Raw genomic sequence first — 14521 nt, 5'->3', positions numbered from 1 at the left:
AAAAAAAAATAGAAGTAGGAATGATTAGAGAGTCTAACCTCTCAAAAGTCCTAAACTTTCCCTACTTTTGCTCATGGCTTGGGAACATTAAATCTGAACCTTTGTATTTTTCGACTTTTGTAGAAGTATTTATACAAGTTAATGATATGTTTTTTTTTTTATTTTATATGAGTTTTAGGGTTTTTTATTTATAATTTGCTATAGGTGTTTGTTAAATATATGTGTATTTTTATTGGTATTTGTAATGTTAATATTATTTACTTTTATTAACTATCAATCACAAAATGCGTTTATTAGGGGAATGTAATGCCCCCCCCTCCCCCAAGAAACCACACCCCTGATAAGAAATTTGACAAATCTGTTGAGTAAAATTAAAGAGGGACATAGGGAGGAGCGTCCAGGGCTGGGGTCAGGCCCCCCCTATCGCCACCGCCACACAGCTATTATCCTGATTCGGAGTGACCTGGTTAGAGCCTGCGTAGGTCCCCCAACTCTTCTGCCCACTGAGGGAATGCTTCCCTTGGACCTCCTTGGCCTGTCCGCCTGCTAATTGGGAACCTTTTCTGGGGCAGCGGGTGACTGTGACTTCAATGATGCTATGGCCTGATCCATACCCTCCATCCTAAGCATCAACACTTTCAGCAGCGCCTCAGTACGTGAATGCTTGGAACCTATATGCCCACTTGCTGCTATGATGAAGGACCTCAGAGAAAAAAACACTGCCTTAAGGATCAAGCAATGCCATAAAACCCAGTTAATGCACACTAGACTGACTAGAAAGTGCCCAAAAAAGATCCACACAATGCTTCCTGCTGCCACCTTAAGCAATCCCAAGCAAGGTGTGCTTCTCAAGTGGAATGACTACAAAACAGTGCCAGACAGACACTCCACTAAGTCAAACTCAGCCCGAAATGACACACTGCCAGGTGTATACTAGGGAGCCCAGGAGGAAAACAATCCACAGAATAACTATCCAGTAAAATCTCAACTAAGCCAACATCCATGCCCCACTTACTTGCTGATGACCTTTCTACTTGCCGATCACCAAATATCACCATAAACTGTACCAGCTGATCTTGCTCCCAAAATTCCTCCTCACCTGCAGCACCAGGGCCCCCATCGGAGCTGCTACCGAGCAACACTCTGGGCAGGTGAGCAGGGTTTAAACCTGTGTGTCTCCCAGTAAGAAGCTCTGGGCTGCTGTTGAGGTTCAAAAATGTGTTCCTCAATGTAGAGTGCGAGCGGTGCGTGACAAGTCTGATGTTGCAGAGTGCGAGCTTAGTGCGCTGGACCAAAAATACAAAAGAAATCCTGGAAATCCTTTTCCAAGCCTTTTGAGGTACGGCGGTGATCCTGCTGCAGTTGGCGAGCGGGAGAGAAAGACCCACTCGCCGACCATGACCCCTTTTATGGGCAGGGTTGATGCGCGTACGCGTGACCGCAAAGCACTAGAAATGCTTCTGGGGCCACACCAGCGCATTTTCCAATGCCAGAGACTCTGGTATGGGAGTCGGAGGTGGGTGTGCCCCCACCCCCCTATCCCCCACACAAGGTGTTCCCAGCCCAATGCAGTCTGCCATATAACCTGGGGGGTTATATCGATATAGGGGAGCCTGTGCCTATGTTTGGAGGCCCAAAAAACAATGTGGCTGGCTGTTTGCTTTTGGCAGAGGCCCGATTATAAAGATATTCAAAGAACTATTTAACACTACCAGAGTTCAAGAAATATGCAGTTTTCATTAAGCACTCACACACCACCCATCTATTTTAAGCAAAGGCAAGTGTTTGTATGCTGTATAAAGAAAGTGTGCCTGTCTCTGCCTTTGAGGTCCTTCCCCTCACCTGTCTCTGTCGGATCTTTTCCTTTCCTAACTTTTTTCTTTTCATTTACTTTGATCTGCTGTATAACTCAAACGCACACTCTTTCGGCCACTTTGCTTTACTATATATAGAAGAGATGATGTGGTAGTGCATACAGTTTGTAAATAGTGAGGATACAGATGATGGATCTCTTAATATAGGGAAAGTGTAATTACTCCGCATATAGTAGTAGTAAGGGTGTCTCTTGTTAATCCTTGGGGCTGTGAGTCTTAGTGACATGACCAAATAATTCGGTTTTCAGCAGTGTGCTAAACTTTTAGTAGCTAGGCTCTGCGCTCGAGATCATAGGAGGTAGGTACATAGTTTGTTTCTTGTATTCAAAGAAACTTGGAATTTGAGTTTTAGTTGCATTAGTGGTTTGATGTTATTTGTCCTCAGCACTGTATTTACATACTATGCAGAAACATTGCAAGTAGATAAATTGGGAAGGGTGGCACTATTATGTGAGTTATGTAGACTGTCCCAAGAGCTGAGGGGTGGGGCAGAGGTGATGAAGGAATCACTCTCGCTACACTAATAGCCTCAGTTGCAAAATAGAGAATATAAACCGAGTGTGACAGTTTTGTATACATTATGTATTTGTGCAGTATTGTATGTTTTTTCAAGCGATTCACAAGCGACTTTCAGGCTAGGCAGTAAGCAAGCAAACTACAAGTATTAATCCTCGTAACGTTTTTGAGTTCACTGTGTATATTCTTTGGTTGGGGATATCCCTATTTTACATAGCGGGTGAAGGATGGCTGCTCCGCTTGATTTTTTTTATTAAAGCTATTGCTCTTTCTGTTCATTAAAATTTTACTTTCAAATCACTGCAAAGTGTAAGAGCTTGAAAAGGCTGTAAACAAGACTTTCACAGTGCTAGTATAGAGAGCTGAAAGGTTTTCGAAAGAAGGGTGAACGCCTGCAGTTGGATTGTCTAAAGGAACGTAGAAGGGTGTAAGCGGTGCTGGCTATGTAAACAAAGTTAACCTGCTGCTCCCAGCAATTGCCAAAACCTATCTGCAGCTCTGTTTAACACGGGATTTCTCCCCTCGGTCAATACATTATTGTCCTCCTTTCTTAACTTGAGGTCATGACCAGGACTAATGCACAAGTCATCCTGCAGATAAACATTTTATCGAGTACTCTTTAAATATTTACAGGGAATGGACTAGACTGGGAGAACACCAGAAAGGTACACCACCCACACCTACTTCCAAACTTTGTACATATAGTACCAAAAACACATTGCACATCTCGCAGTTTGCAATATTCTAACCCTTGCACATTGAAAGAAGACTTGCACATCCATTCACTTACACGATCAACATCGTTTTGTAAAAAGTATTTTAACTACTTTGCATTTTTGTTATAATATTTCTAACGCTATTTTTGGATTCGTTGAACAGTCTGGTATTCTTTTGACTTCTTTGTGGAACTGCATAAGTGAAACGGCATGAAGCAGTTCCAATTTTTCGATTGACAAACGCGCAACATTCTTGTGTATTGGCTGTACACCTGTCTATGATGACAATAGAAGGCCATTGAAATATTTAATGAATATCGACGAAGAGATATAGCTATCTGCAGTTGCATGCTAATCTTTTTGTAAAATACTACCGAAAATGTACCTGTCTAGTAATGTCTATTTCCAGTGTGGTTTCCTGTTCTTATTTTTTTTTATCTTAGTTTGTTTGTAGTGAATGGCTTTATTAACAGTCTTCGTTCTGTTTCCAGTTGCAAAGAATCTCTCCTACTAGGGTTTTTAAAACAATTCAGACCCAAGAGAGGCCACGATCTGTTGGTTGTACTCTTGCAGCACCTTGTGAGATAGTGCTGAGAAAAAGATGGTGCCAAGGGCTTGGATAAATTGTCTGTACATACAGAGAGACACTTGCATTTACTATCGATGCGTGTACATTTGCCCTACTATCAAACACAGAAAAGGAAACGGTATATTATTTCCCCAGAATCGGGTATTCTCAAACTTGAATGAGTATGCCAGGCAAATAACTACGCTTTAAAACTATGGCCGTTTTTAATGCTCTAATGCTTTAGCAAGATCTCCTGTGAACCATGCACAAATTCCACAGTAGAAAGTTGCAAACTCAAAATAGGAATTAGGCAAAGGAAGCTAATTGGTTATTGCCAGAACTTGGAAATCTGCGCACATGGCAGTCTTTGTGATCCTCGCTGTGTTTGAAGAAGTCCATGTTTATAACGTCAGAACTTAAAAATAAATATAGGAAGAAAAACTCTCATTTAATCTTAGTGCATTCTATAGTGATTGGGGCTTAAATAATTTACAAAATTTTGAATTTTGTTGAGCGCTATTTAAGCCGTTTGTGTATCTATCTCCTGTAATGAAAGGACAGTCTTTATTAGAATGAAAAGTTGGATGGTAAAGCACGAAGGAGAGCAGTTGTTTTAACAGTAAACTTTTCAAACTCACTAAGGAGCCCAGCTGTTTGTATTTGGTCCTTTGCCATTTGCATGAATCATGACGACAGAAGAGGAAGTACATAAAAACGACATCTTACTACAGGGATATACGAGGCCATAATAAATGCATCTTACTTGAATGACAACTTGGCGCGTACAGACGGAAATGGTAATTCGCGCATTTAGCATTGGCCCGGTGTGTGCTTTTAATGATTATTAACACGGATGTGTTAGGGATGATTTTTTTTTTTTTTTTTAAATTGCAGGCATGTAAACATACAGGACCATCGTTAAGCACTTCATTACCGTACTTGAATCAGCGATGTGTAACTGTGCAAGGTGTACTACAGAGGTGATAAGAATCTCACTAACTAGATAGGCCCGAGGGCAGATTAGTGAATGTATATTAATTACAAGATAGGGCACATTTCAGTAATATATATCCCTAAAGTTCTTGACACATGGAGTTCTCTTTTGGTTACTATGTGCCCTACAAGAAGCATTAAAGGTTGCAGTCCAAGAAGATTTGTTTATATTAATTAATTGAATCGATTGTGTGCTACTTTCAGTTGTTCCTGAGAGTTATTTTTTACTCGACGGTTCATCGTGTGGTAAAAAATAATCCAAACTCTAAATTTGATCGCTCTTGACAGGGTTTGAAGGGTTTCTCAAAATTACCTTTAAAATTTTAAGATAAATGTATTAGATTGCCTTTTTATAAACAGCGAAGAATGCAGGGTTCCTATTTATACTAAAATTGTTTGTGGATGTATTCCCATGTTACTGGTTATTTATGATTTCTTGTTAGCATCTCGTGTGCCAGATAACGAGAAAAGAGTATGACATAGATAAAAAATAACCGAAAAATCATGAAGAACACATACAAAGTTGAAAACGGATGTTGGACAGGGTGATAGCGAATTGGAGAAATGGCGAAGAGGACGAAACAGGTTTTCACTGCAAACTTACTTAACTGTTGTGGATGTTTGAACTACCCTCTGGCAGCCATGTGGGAACTAGGCCTCCTTATACGACGTTTGGGAATGTGTGGCCGTAGATTCACCCTTCTCCCTATTTATTTGGGCGTCTTGGGACAGACACAATGGCCTTACACGCATAGAAAGCTGCCCCGCGCTCTTGGCCATTGCTATGGTAAAATCTACAAAGAGGCCGAACAGAGCGGAGTCACCCTATCAGTGTGGAGAACACTGAGAAGGTACACGTTGAGAGACCTACCCGGGTCAGGGGTCTCGGAGGTCAGGCCACTGGACTGAAGGAGGGCTAATGGGATAGAAAACGTGGCCTTTCCATGAACCCATTTTTCTCCCACTTTAACACAACTTCCTTAAAACCCTCTTTCACCATCTCTGCATGGTGGCGTCAGGCCCGGGGCGATAGGCCTGAAACCTATGCGAGATGGAGTTAATATAATTTCTTCGTATTCTGTTGCCTCTTTTACCCACTCTGAAATACATTCACTTAATGAAGGCTTGTAGGTATTCTTATGTCACGGCCAAGTCTAAAAGGCAGAAACGAGAAAAAAGTATCCAAAAAAGGAGGAAGCAAACCAGGTTAATTTTTTTTTTTATCTGTACGATTGAGAGTAGTTATATGCTTTTTTCAGTACACTTTATATATTTTTGGGAACAAAGGCGTGCAGTTCTGTAGCTGAAAACAAACGTGATTAATGTGTGTGTATGGCTTTCTTGGTAGACAGAGGAACACAATAAGGCCCGTCGAATAGAAACTGTTTGTCCAGTGCTCTAATTCATCACTTTTGAAGTGCTTGCAATGAGGGCTTTAATATAGAAAGGTTTACATTCAGTGTTCAAATGTGTATTAGAGAGATTGCAGTGCGTCCCGTCCCCTTCAGCATCTAAACACGTTGTTTTTAATAAACGTGTACACGCTTTGTCTAAGCAGTGCTAGCGTGTCCGTTGGTTTGCTACGTTTTCTCCTTTGGAGCTCAAAATGTTCTTTAAATTATGTTTACCCTCACAATTTTTTTAATGCAAAACAGTACTCTACTACTACTTCAGACTTAAAACATACATGCGAGTCGACCACATTTAAAAGAATGTGGTTGGGCATTGACAGGCAAGCAGCTTCATTGCAAAGAAGAAAAAGAAATACACGTTTTTTTTCACTAGTGAAATATCTACAAAAACATGTTAACTGGGTGGAAACAAATACTACCCGAAGCTGCTGGAAAAGCAGCGGAGATCATAGCATATTACTTGTTTGTCAAGAAAAAGATGTAAAATGTATATTGAAACCGGTAACAAACAAAGGCAAACGAGAGAAACTCTTCCCTTTAGCAGAGTGAACGACGTTAGATTTCCTGCAGGTACTATTTTTTCCCTTAATCTATTGCTATCCCCCACCCCACTCCATCCAGTTACCAAAAACGTGATCTGGCACAGATTTATCAAGTGCCAATTAAAAGTGTGCCTTTTATACTGCAGACATAATCATTAATCTGATAAGCCCGAAAAATATGTTTGCTAATATCGGGTTTGAAAATCTATGCATCTCAACAGCCCTTTGTCTTCGCGTGAAAACATTCCGAGGCCTTCAGTGATGTGATAAGGGCATGCACCGGTGGTCTCACATGGAATCTACCAAAATGGAGCATCCTGTTGTGTCAGCTAAGACCATCATATTTTTCTAAGGCTAGACGCTTTGTGCATCAAAAACAATGATGTGTGGAACCAGAGCAGAACATCATTGCACACTTTATCTGACCCACAACACAGACATTACAAAAATACATGTCTCTAAGCTTGTGTCTGTAGGTCTTTGCAGTTCACAGCAAACGTTGATAATGACTTCCCGCAATTTATAATTGTTATTTTGTTTTTAACCTGACTTTTTAGTACGGAATACACAAGCGAAAGGGGGTATGAACTCGTTCGCTACCGCCTTGCAAAGACCCTTGCTAAACCCAGCAGACCCAATGGTCAGATTACCCTGAATTCCAGTCTTTAGCCTTCTCCAACACAATCTACTTTTCGAAACCTTGCTCTCAATTCTATTGTACACAATAAAAAATGCTGGACATGTTTTTTTCTGCCCCCTGTCTTAGCGGTTTCGGCTTGCCCTTCTTTCACCGATCTCAAACATTTAAAGCTTAGGACACGAAGCAATATCGTTGACCTTATTTTGGCGTTGAAGGCAACGAGGAGCATACATTGAAATCCGAAGCACAGCACTGAGAGATTAAAGCACAAAAGCACCAAACTTGCAAAGGAGAAGAAGTCACACCCACCATTTTATTTATTATCGGCACTATCACATATACACAAAAGTACTTTATTGCAATGTACATTGTTCTGACCAATTAATTTAAAAACGAAATGACACACATCACCCACGAGAAAAAAAACTAGTAATTAATTTAGACGTTGCACTTTCTTATAAACACATATACATATAGACTCTTTCCCATCTCAAAATGAAACCACCTGAACCTGTCCACTCAACAGCGTGCTTGGTGTTCTTGATTTCCCGAGAGGTTTAAGCCTTTCACCTTATGCTGTATGTATGTTTTGAAAAAAGCATAAGACGTCAAATCTCCATTTTATGCTTCCATCTAAAAGCAGCTCTCCCATGGCTTGCGGCTCCTAAAAAATATGAGAATTAAGCCAACAGTCTCTCGCCGTTTTTCCTGTTTATTTCGTCCTCAAAGACCTATTTAACTTTATGTTTTATTCGTTTCATACAAAATAAATAAAACCACGAAAGGCGCAAAATAACTAATAAAAAACACTGACAGATATTCGACTTGGCATCATGCTACATTCCATGCACTAAAGCTTTTTTTTGACGATGTGGCCAACAATACCTCTTTGTTGCACAAGAAGAAAACGACATGAACCAAAATATATATATATGTTTATATATTAAATTCTATAAATAAGCAGTCCCTTGTTTGCTCTCTGCTCTATAACCTAGTGATATCCTCCGCTCGCTGGTCCGGCACTGAGCCCTGTGAGAGTTCCTCGGCAGCAGCAGCGTTTGCAGCCATAGCGCCGCTGGAAGGGGGGTTTGAGGGAGCGGTGGATCTCACTTTGGTGTTCGGCAGCCTGTGGTCCTTTTTCCACTTCATCCTTCTGTTCTGAAACCAGATTTTGATCTGTCTCTCCGAAAGGCACAGGGAGTGGGCAATTTCTATGCGCCTTCGCCGGGTAAGGTATCTGTTATAGTGAAATTCCTTTTCCAATTCCAACACTTGCTGTCTTGTGTAAGCAGTCCTGGACCTCTTGGGCTCGCTCCCATTGTAATTGGGATTCACTGAGAGAGGGGGTGGGGAAAAGGGAGAGACAGAGAGGGTGGAAAGACAGGGTGTTGGGGCAGGAAAGGCAGGGAGAGCGAGAGAAAAAGGCAAAAAGGTTAGCGTACACAAAGAGCTGGCCCAGGAAAACTCAACCAAAATGGATCATAAAGAACGTATGTCGGCTCAAGATTTTCTCTTCCATAACAAGAATGGGGTTTCCCAGGGCTGCAAATATTCTGAATTATTGATGTACCCCTCGCAAAGCTTTGGGAGTTTTTTTCAAACCTTACACCACACAGAACAGAATGAAGCACATGGCTGGGACTGCCCAGACTAGCCTGGCTATAAAATTTATGGTGGGTGTAATTACCCATTCGCAGTCGTAAATCCAGCTCAATTGTGCTAACCCAAAGACTCTCAGCTTGAAGGGGAGAGAGAGAGGGAGGCATGGCAGAGGGGGAAAGCTTGCGAGGAATCAAAGAAGGAGGTAGGGGGACACACAAAAAAGTTGCCTACCAGTACTGACGTGTATTTTTTTCATCCAGGGGTAGACTATGGGCTGTTTGGACGCTGTGCCGTTGGAGTGGTCCTGGATGGAGACTGGGGGGACTGGAGAAGGGGTTGTGGAATCGCCGCCGGAGAGAGGAGGCGGTGGCGGTGGAGGAGGCTGATCGCAGAGCTGGGCTTTCTCTGCCAGGAGGTGGCTTCCGGGGGGCTGTCCATGTCCCCGTGTGTGCGCTGCTGCTGCTGCCGGGTTTCCTGGCCCCGGGATACTGGCACAGCTGTACTGTCTTTCAGGGTAGACCGGCGGGTACAGGTCCTGCTGGTGGTGGTGATGCGGGAATCCCGGATCCCTGGTCCGGCTGTAGTACTCCGGGCTGTGCTCTGGGATGTAGTTATTTTGCGAATATTCCTCGCATGGAGGAAATTTCGGATCGATGTAGTTAGAGTCCATCAAATACGAGCTCATGGTCATTAATTTCTGGAGTGGAAAATAATTTTTCTCGCTTTGTCGTTTTTCTGCTCCATAAAGCCCTCCTACTAGCTGGCGACCCCGTAAAGTTACTTTCACCATGTGACTGCCCTGGCCAATCACAGCGAGCAGAACAGTCCCCGGATAAGGAACCAAAAAAAAAGCGTTTTCAAAATATAAGACAATGTGTTTGTTTGTGATCTCGCAGACTAGCGGGTACTTTCCCTGACACACTCTCCAGTGAGGGTAACAGTAAAAACTCACAAATATATATATGTAAAATAAATATATTTACAGTGAAGTTTTTAATTTGATGATGGCGGAACAGAGATTATAACAGCACCACGTCCTTTTGGTTAGCCCCCTCAATGTTATTCACTTACCCCTTCACTTCCACGTCTGGAACACACAACCTCAGAGGTGGTCCTGGGTGCTGGCGTGAGTGTTGCTGTTTGGTTTTGGGTGGGAATGGGTGGGAGATTCAACACCCGGGCGAAGGGGGAGGAGAGCTGAAACTGTGTTTCTCTGACCGAGACATCGAGATGATCTTACCCTAGATATGAATTTTAGAATGAACAGGTGTGTCTCTTGCTTGCCTCCCAACAGGCACACATAGGTTATCTGCAAAAGGCCAGCATGTAAATACCACATCCAGACACTTGGTACACGCAGTTCCACGGCGCACGTGCTTTTTGCTGTAGAGATACCACAGAAGAGAACATTAGTAGATCTTTTACAGAATTGTGCATTTAAATGTAAAACACAATTTTAACTTACCAGAAGGGCAAACACATTCCACGTGCATACAGGCGTACACCGCACTGCATGAAGCTTTTTAGCTGTTCGGTCAAATGTGTGTTGCTTATGAGATTTCATATTTGAGATTGGTATTTTGCCAAATGGGCTTATTGGGCTTATTGGATGTTATTGTAATGCAAGATTGTGTTTTTTTTTTTTTATTATTTACTGATCTATTCTTTCTCCGTATAGAATTTTTATTTCTCTGCTTTAAACACCCCTCCCCCCACCACCATGACTATCACAGTTGCGCCCTTTCTACCGCCTGACATCCCCTCCGCGGTCTTCTTGGGGTCGCCAAATAACAAGTCAAGGGACATCAAGTTGCTCCATAAACTGCATGAAAACACATCTGCTCGAGGGAGTTCCTCCAGTGCTGGCCACAAGACAGCAGATCTTTCCTGGACAAAACACTGAGGATCAATTGGTTATATTTCATTTGCCAAAAAATTGATAAATTATGGACACATTTCGAAGCAGTTAGTTCAATTAAATGGATTATCTACAGCTCTCATTAAGTACTGCACGGGAAGGAGAGACACGATTGCTCCCATGCTCTGGTTGATAACAATTATACTTGAGAATAGTAGCTTGCAGGCCATTGCAGTATTTTATTTCATAACAATAAAACTGACACATAAAGTTAGATGTTTATGCTTTATTTATTAGACCAAATGTGCCAGCGGTGTTAGAGGCTTTTGGCTCGTTGTAGCAGCTTTTATGGGGCTGTAAAACGTCGTAAATCAGTCACCGTAATGGCTGGGGCTCTTTGTAGTAAGTGTGTTTTTTTTTCTACTTGCTGCGGCTGTTACTTCTTCCCAGGAAAGTGCAACACAAGTTTTTCTATGATATTTCAACCCACGTCCTTAATGTTGAGCGGTCTCACTCTCTCTGTTATGCTCTGTTTATGTGCATGTTTTTTTTACGAATCTAGTCTGCACTTGGCTGAAGCACGTGATAATGTTATTAACATTGCAAACACATTCAAAGGTTCATTAATGGCATTTTGTACGAAACTAGGGGGGGGGGGCAGGTGGAAGAGAGATATAAAAAACTCTGCTAGACTTTGACATCGCACATATACCCCCCAGAGACGAATTTGTGGCTCTTAAATATCCACACAAATTCGATTCTACAGGGTGCACATACTCGACATGTGTTGAGGTCTGGGAAAGCTTGGACAGTGTAGCCAAAGCAGAACAATTACAGTGGTAGATCTTACAAAGAACAGAGATCTCTGGAGTGGGCTTGAGAGGGAAAGCGAGGGGCTATTGAGGGTGGGTAAGTTGGCTGCTTATACCTTTAATACAACGCGTTTCACTAGTTAATGACACCCTCTGCTTTTCAGAAGAAAGTGTCCAACTTTTATTATTTATATGTAATTGGTTTACTTAGTAGGAGAGTAGGTGTGCTTCTCAAGCAATGACTGCGCCTGTGAAGTTCTCATCACAACAGCAGGTCATTGTGTCTTTTGTAGTTTGTCGAGTTGTGCGGAAAAAAATAAAAATCCTATTCCCACTAACCAGCCCACTTACCCTACCGTTTTTCAGAAAATTGTGGCATTTCCTTGAAGTAAACTATTGAGTACATGCACTTGTATGACAAATATTTTTTATTCCTTGGGGCATGTCCACAAACCCCAGCAGTACTACAGTCATTCTCATTTCCTGGAGCATGAAGGCTCTCCTATCTACCTTTGCACGCGCGCACCCAATCGCACACATTTGATCCTCTCTGTTTTAATACTACCGAGATTGCAAAATTTGATAAAACATATTTGTATACATGTTCAATGCATTTCTTGGTTTACTTGTTTCTTCGAGCCCCTGCGTAAAAAAATTGACAAATTTGCGTGTAAGGAAAGGAAGTATCTGCCAAGACTAAATACCCTATTTTTTTCTAAATGTGGTACCTCAGAATGATGTATAGCTCCAATAAGCTGTTTCACTTCCAAACTTCCGAATCGGACAATCTTCAAATTTCATAAGGCTTGGTAATAAAAGTAAACCGGAGATTAATAATCGAACTCTTGTTTTAGACAGCAGCCTAATTTGAGATAACATTATTTCAGAAGCATATCAGTTTTATGAGGCGCTTGGTGGGTTCTGCCTATGTGGTAGACGGCTTTATCTATTATTTTCTCCTTACAACATTCTTAGTTAAACCGTCAACTCATGTTTGCAATGAAAATGGAACAGGTATGTATGTGTTCATGTGTAATGGTATACTACTTTACTTTGCTGGTAAGCTTGTCTAGTTCATGTAAGTTTCCATTGTCTCATCACCCATATTTAACGAGAATGGCGCCTGGGATATATTGATCAAAGTGGATCTATAAGACACCGGCAGTGTCCTTCGCAGTAACTGGACACAATGCAAAACAATCTGAATAGAATGCAGATCGACATCCCTCCTCGCCCCACTTTGCAAAAATAAGCAATATTACAATTAAAATAGCACTGCGGAGTATGCCTATATATTGTATACTGGTCCAACTTGGCTGTTATTTTTTGTTTTCTAGTTTTGCTGTGAAGTAAAACGCTAAGTAGTTCTGTGGGTGTCAAGCCTGCATTATTTTAGCACGAAGTCCTACTGGCTGTGCGGCAGAATACTTGCCCATTGTCCCACGGGTTCATTGTGGGCCCTATTACCATATTGACCGTTGGGTAACCCGCACCTCGAGTCATTAGCAATCTGTGCAGTGGTGAAAAAAATGAACTACCTTTGTACTGACAGTTTACGTTTCCTAGTGTTTTTGAAGGGGGTTGGGGTGCTCACATTCACGCCATACCACAGTTAGACATATCTAACTAGACGTTTATCCAAAAAACAGTTCCAAATAATAATGTAATGACTCAAATAAAAGCGGTTGTGATTTATAACGATTCATGCTATATCAAGTTTCCCTCCTAATGCGAGGCCGCAGCTTCCTTGTGGATATTTGATACAAATTTAAGGCGCCCGTAGCAGAACAGGGCCACCTTACAATGCGTATATACTTATAATTCAAAATTATCCAAATAACTGATAGCGTTAATATTTTGGTTATTAGAGTATCCATCCCTCTAAAATGATTTGAAAGCAGTACGTGCTCCTGCACAATCCAGTCAATCCATTTATTGCAGCTCTTCATTAATTTCCCAACACTGTGCATACATCTTACATGTTCTTATTTGTTTGTTAGTAGCAAGCGTAGGTTGTTCCTCCTGTGGTTGAACTCAATTTTCTTCAGATCTGGCTTTAAGTGCCTTTTTAAAAGTGAACGCATTTTCATATTGGTTAGACGGCGTGACCTGAATTTCACCTCGGCTGTTTGACTGCCTCCAATAGGTCACTGCCAAAGAATTATTGATGGTGAAACTCCATTGAAATTTGTCTCCGTTCAAATGGCCTTTAGATCTCCTAGCTAGTTCAATAACTAGTTATAATGTAGAAGGGGAAAAATGAAGCCCAGAGGCAAACTAATTTGATGGTTCATTTTTATGCTGGAAAAATTGTTGTTTTTTCACTCTTTCTCGCGCTCTCCTTTTCTCCCTCTGTCTACCTCTTTAAAAAAATATACCTGGTTCGCTGCAGAAACCCCTTCAGCAGCAGCAGATCCAATCTATATTACAATTTGTTTCATATATTTCCTGACAATCGAGCCACAGTTCGTGAACTCTTGAAGAATGAACTTTCTTGGACCCCCAAACTATAACTTTCATCCTGGTAGGAAACCATATAACTTCATTTGTTTTTAGCAATTATGAAATCTAAAAGCACTCTAGAATAATAGGATGTAGTCGAATCTAGTATGAAACATGAGTTTTTCCCCCACTCAAAAACAGTATATGCTCGTAGGAATTGTTTTGGGATTTCAGAGAAGTTAAACCGGGTGTAGTGCTTTGTAAGCATGACTGCGCATAATTGAGTATAGTACAATAGGAGAGTGTCCTATTCACGTCTTACATCTGTTGTGTCGTTTACTGTGAAACGTACTGTTGTGGAGCTGTATGCTTTTCGTCTTCGGAGAAAGAGTTGTGCCGCTCATAGTAATAATGCATGTATGAGGATATCTGTATGTGTGAGTGTACATATATACACGCGCATGTGTAGAGACAATCACAGTTGTATATTTTATACTGGGGTGTGTGTGTGTGCGCGCGCGTTTGTATGTGTAGTCGGCGGTATTT

General features: G+C 41.5%; 1 protein-coding gene across 1 annotated transcript; it reads right to left on the bottom strand.

Annotated features, from left to right (window-relative positions):
- Positions 1-7952: 7952 nt before the first annotated feature.
- On the bottom strand, positions 7953-11642 carry HOXC4 (homeobox C4). The gene is made up of 2 exons (XM_069230998.1): positions 9095-11642; positions 7953-8595 (listed from the first exon to the last, which is right to left on the bottom strand). The coding sequence occupies exons 1-2, from the start codon at positions 9651-9653 to the stop codon at positions 8246-8248; spliced, it is 909 nt and encodes a 302-aa protein (XP_069087099.1). The 5' UTR covers positions 9654-11642; the 3' UTR covers positions 7953-8245.
- Between the last annotated feature and the right edge of the window lie 2879 nt (positions 11643-14521).

Source organism: Pleurodeles waltl, chromosome 4_2, assembly GCF_031143425.1.
Source record: "Pleurodeles waltl isolate 20211129_DDA chromosome 4_2, aPleWal1.hap1.20221129, whole genome shotgun sequence".
Classification (NCBI taxonomy): domain Eukaryota; kingdom Metazoa; phylum Chordata; class Amphibia; order Caudata; family Salamandridae; genus Pleurodeles; species Pleurodeles waltl.
Note: the sequence above shows the minus strand (reverse complement) of the source record. Positions and strands in the feature narration are given on the sequence as shown.

Bases quoted from the DNA above. Each gene is read 5' to 3' on its own strand.
- HOXC4 (XM_069230998.1), bottom strand. From the start codon at position 9,653: ATGGTGAAAGTAACTTTACGGGGTCGCCAGCTAGTAGGAGGGCTTTAT. The intron at 8,596-9,094 runs GTAGGCAACTTT...CCCCTCTCTCAG, and splicing joins AAAAATACACGTCAGTACTG to TGAATCCCAATTACAATGGG.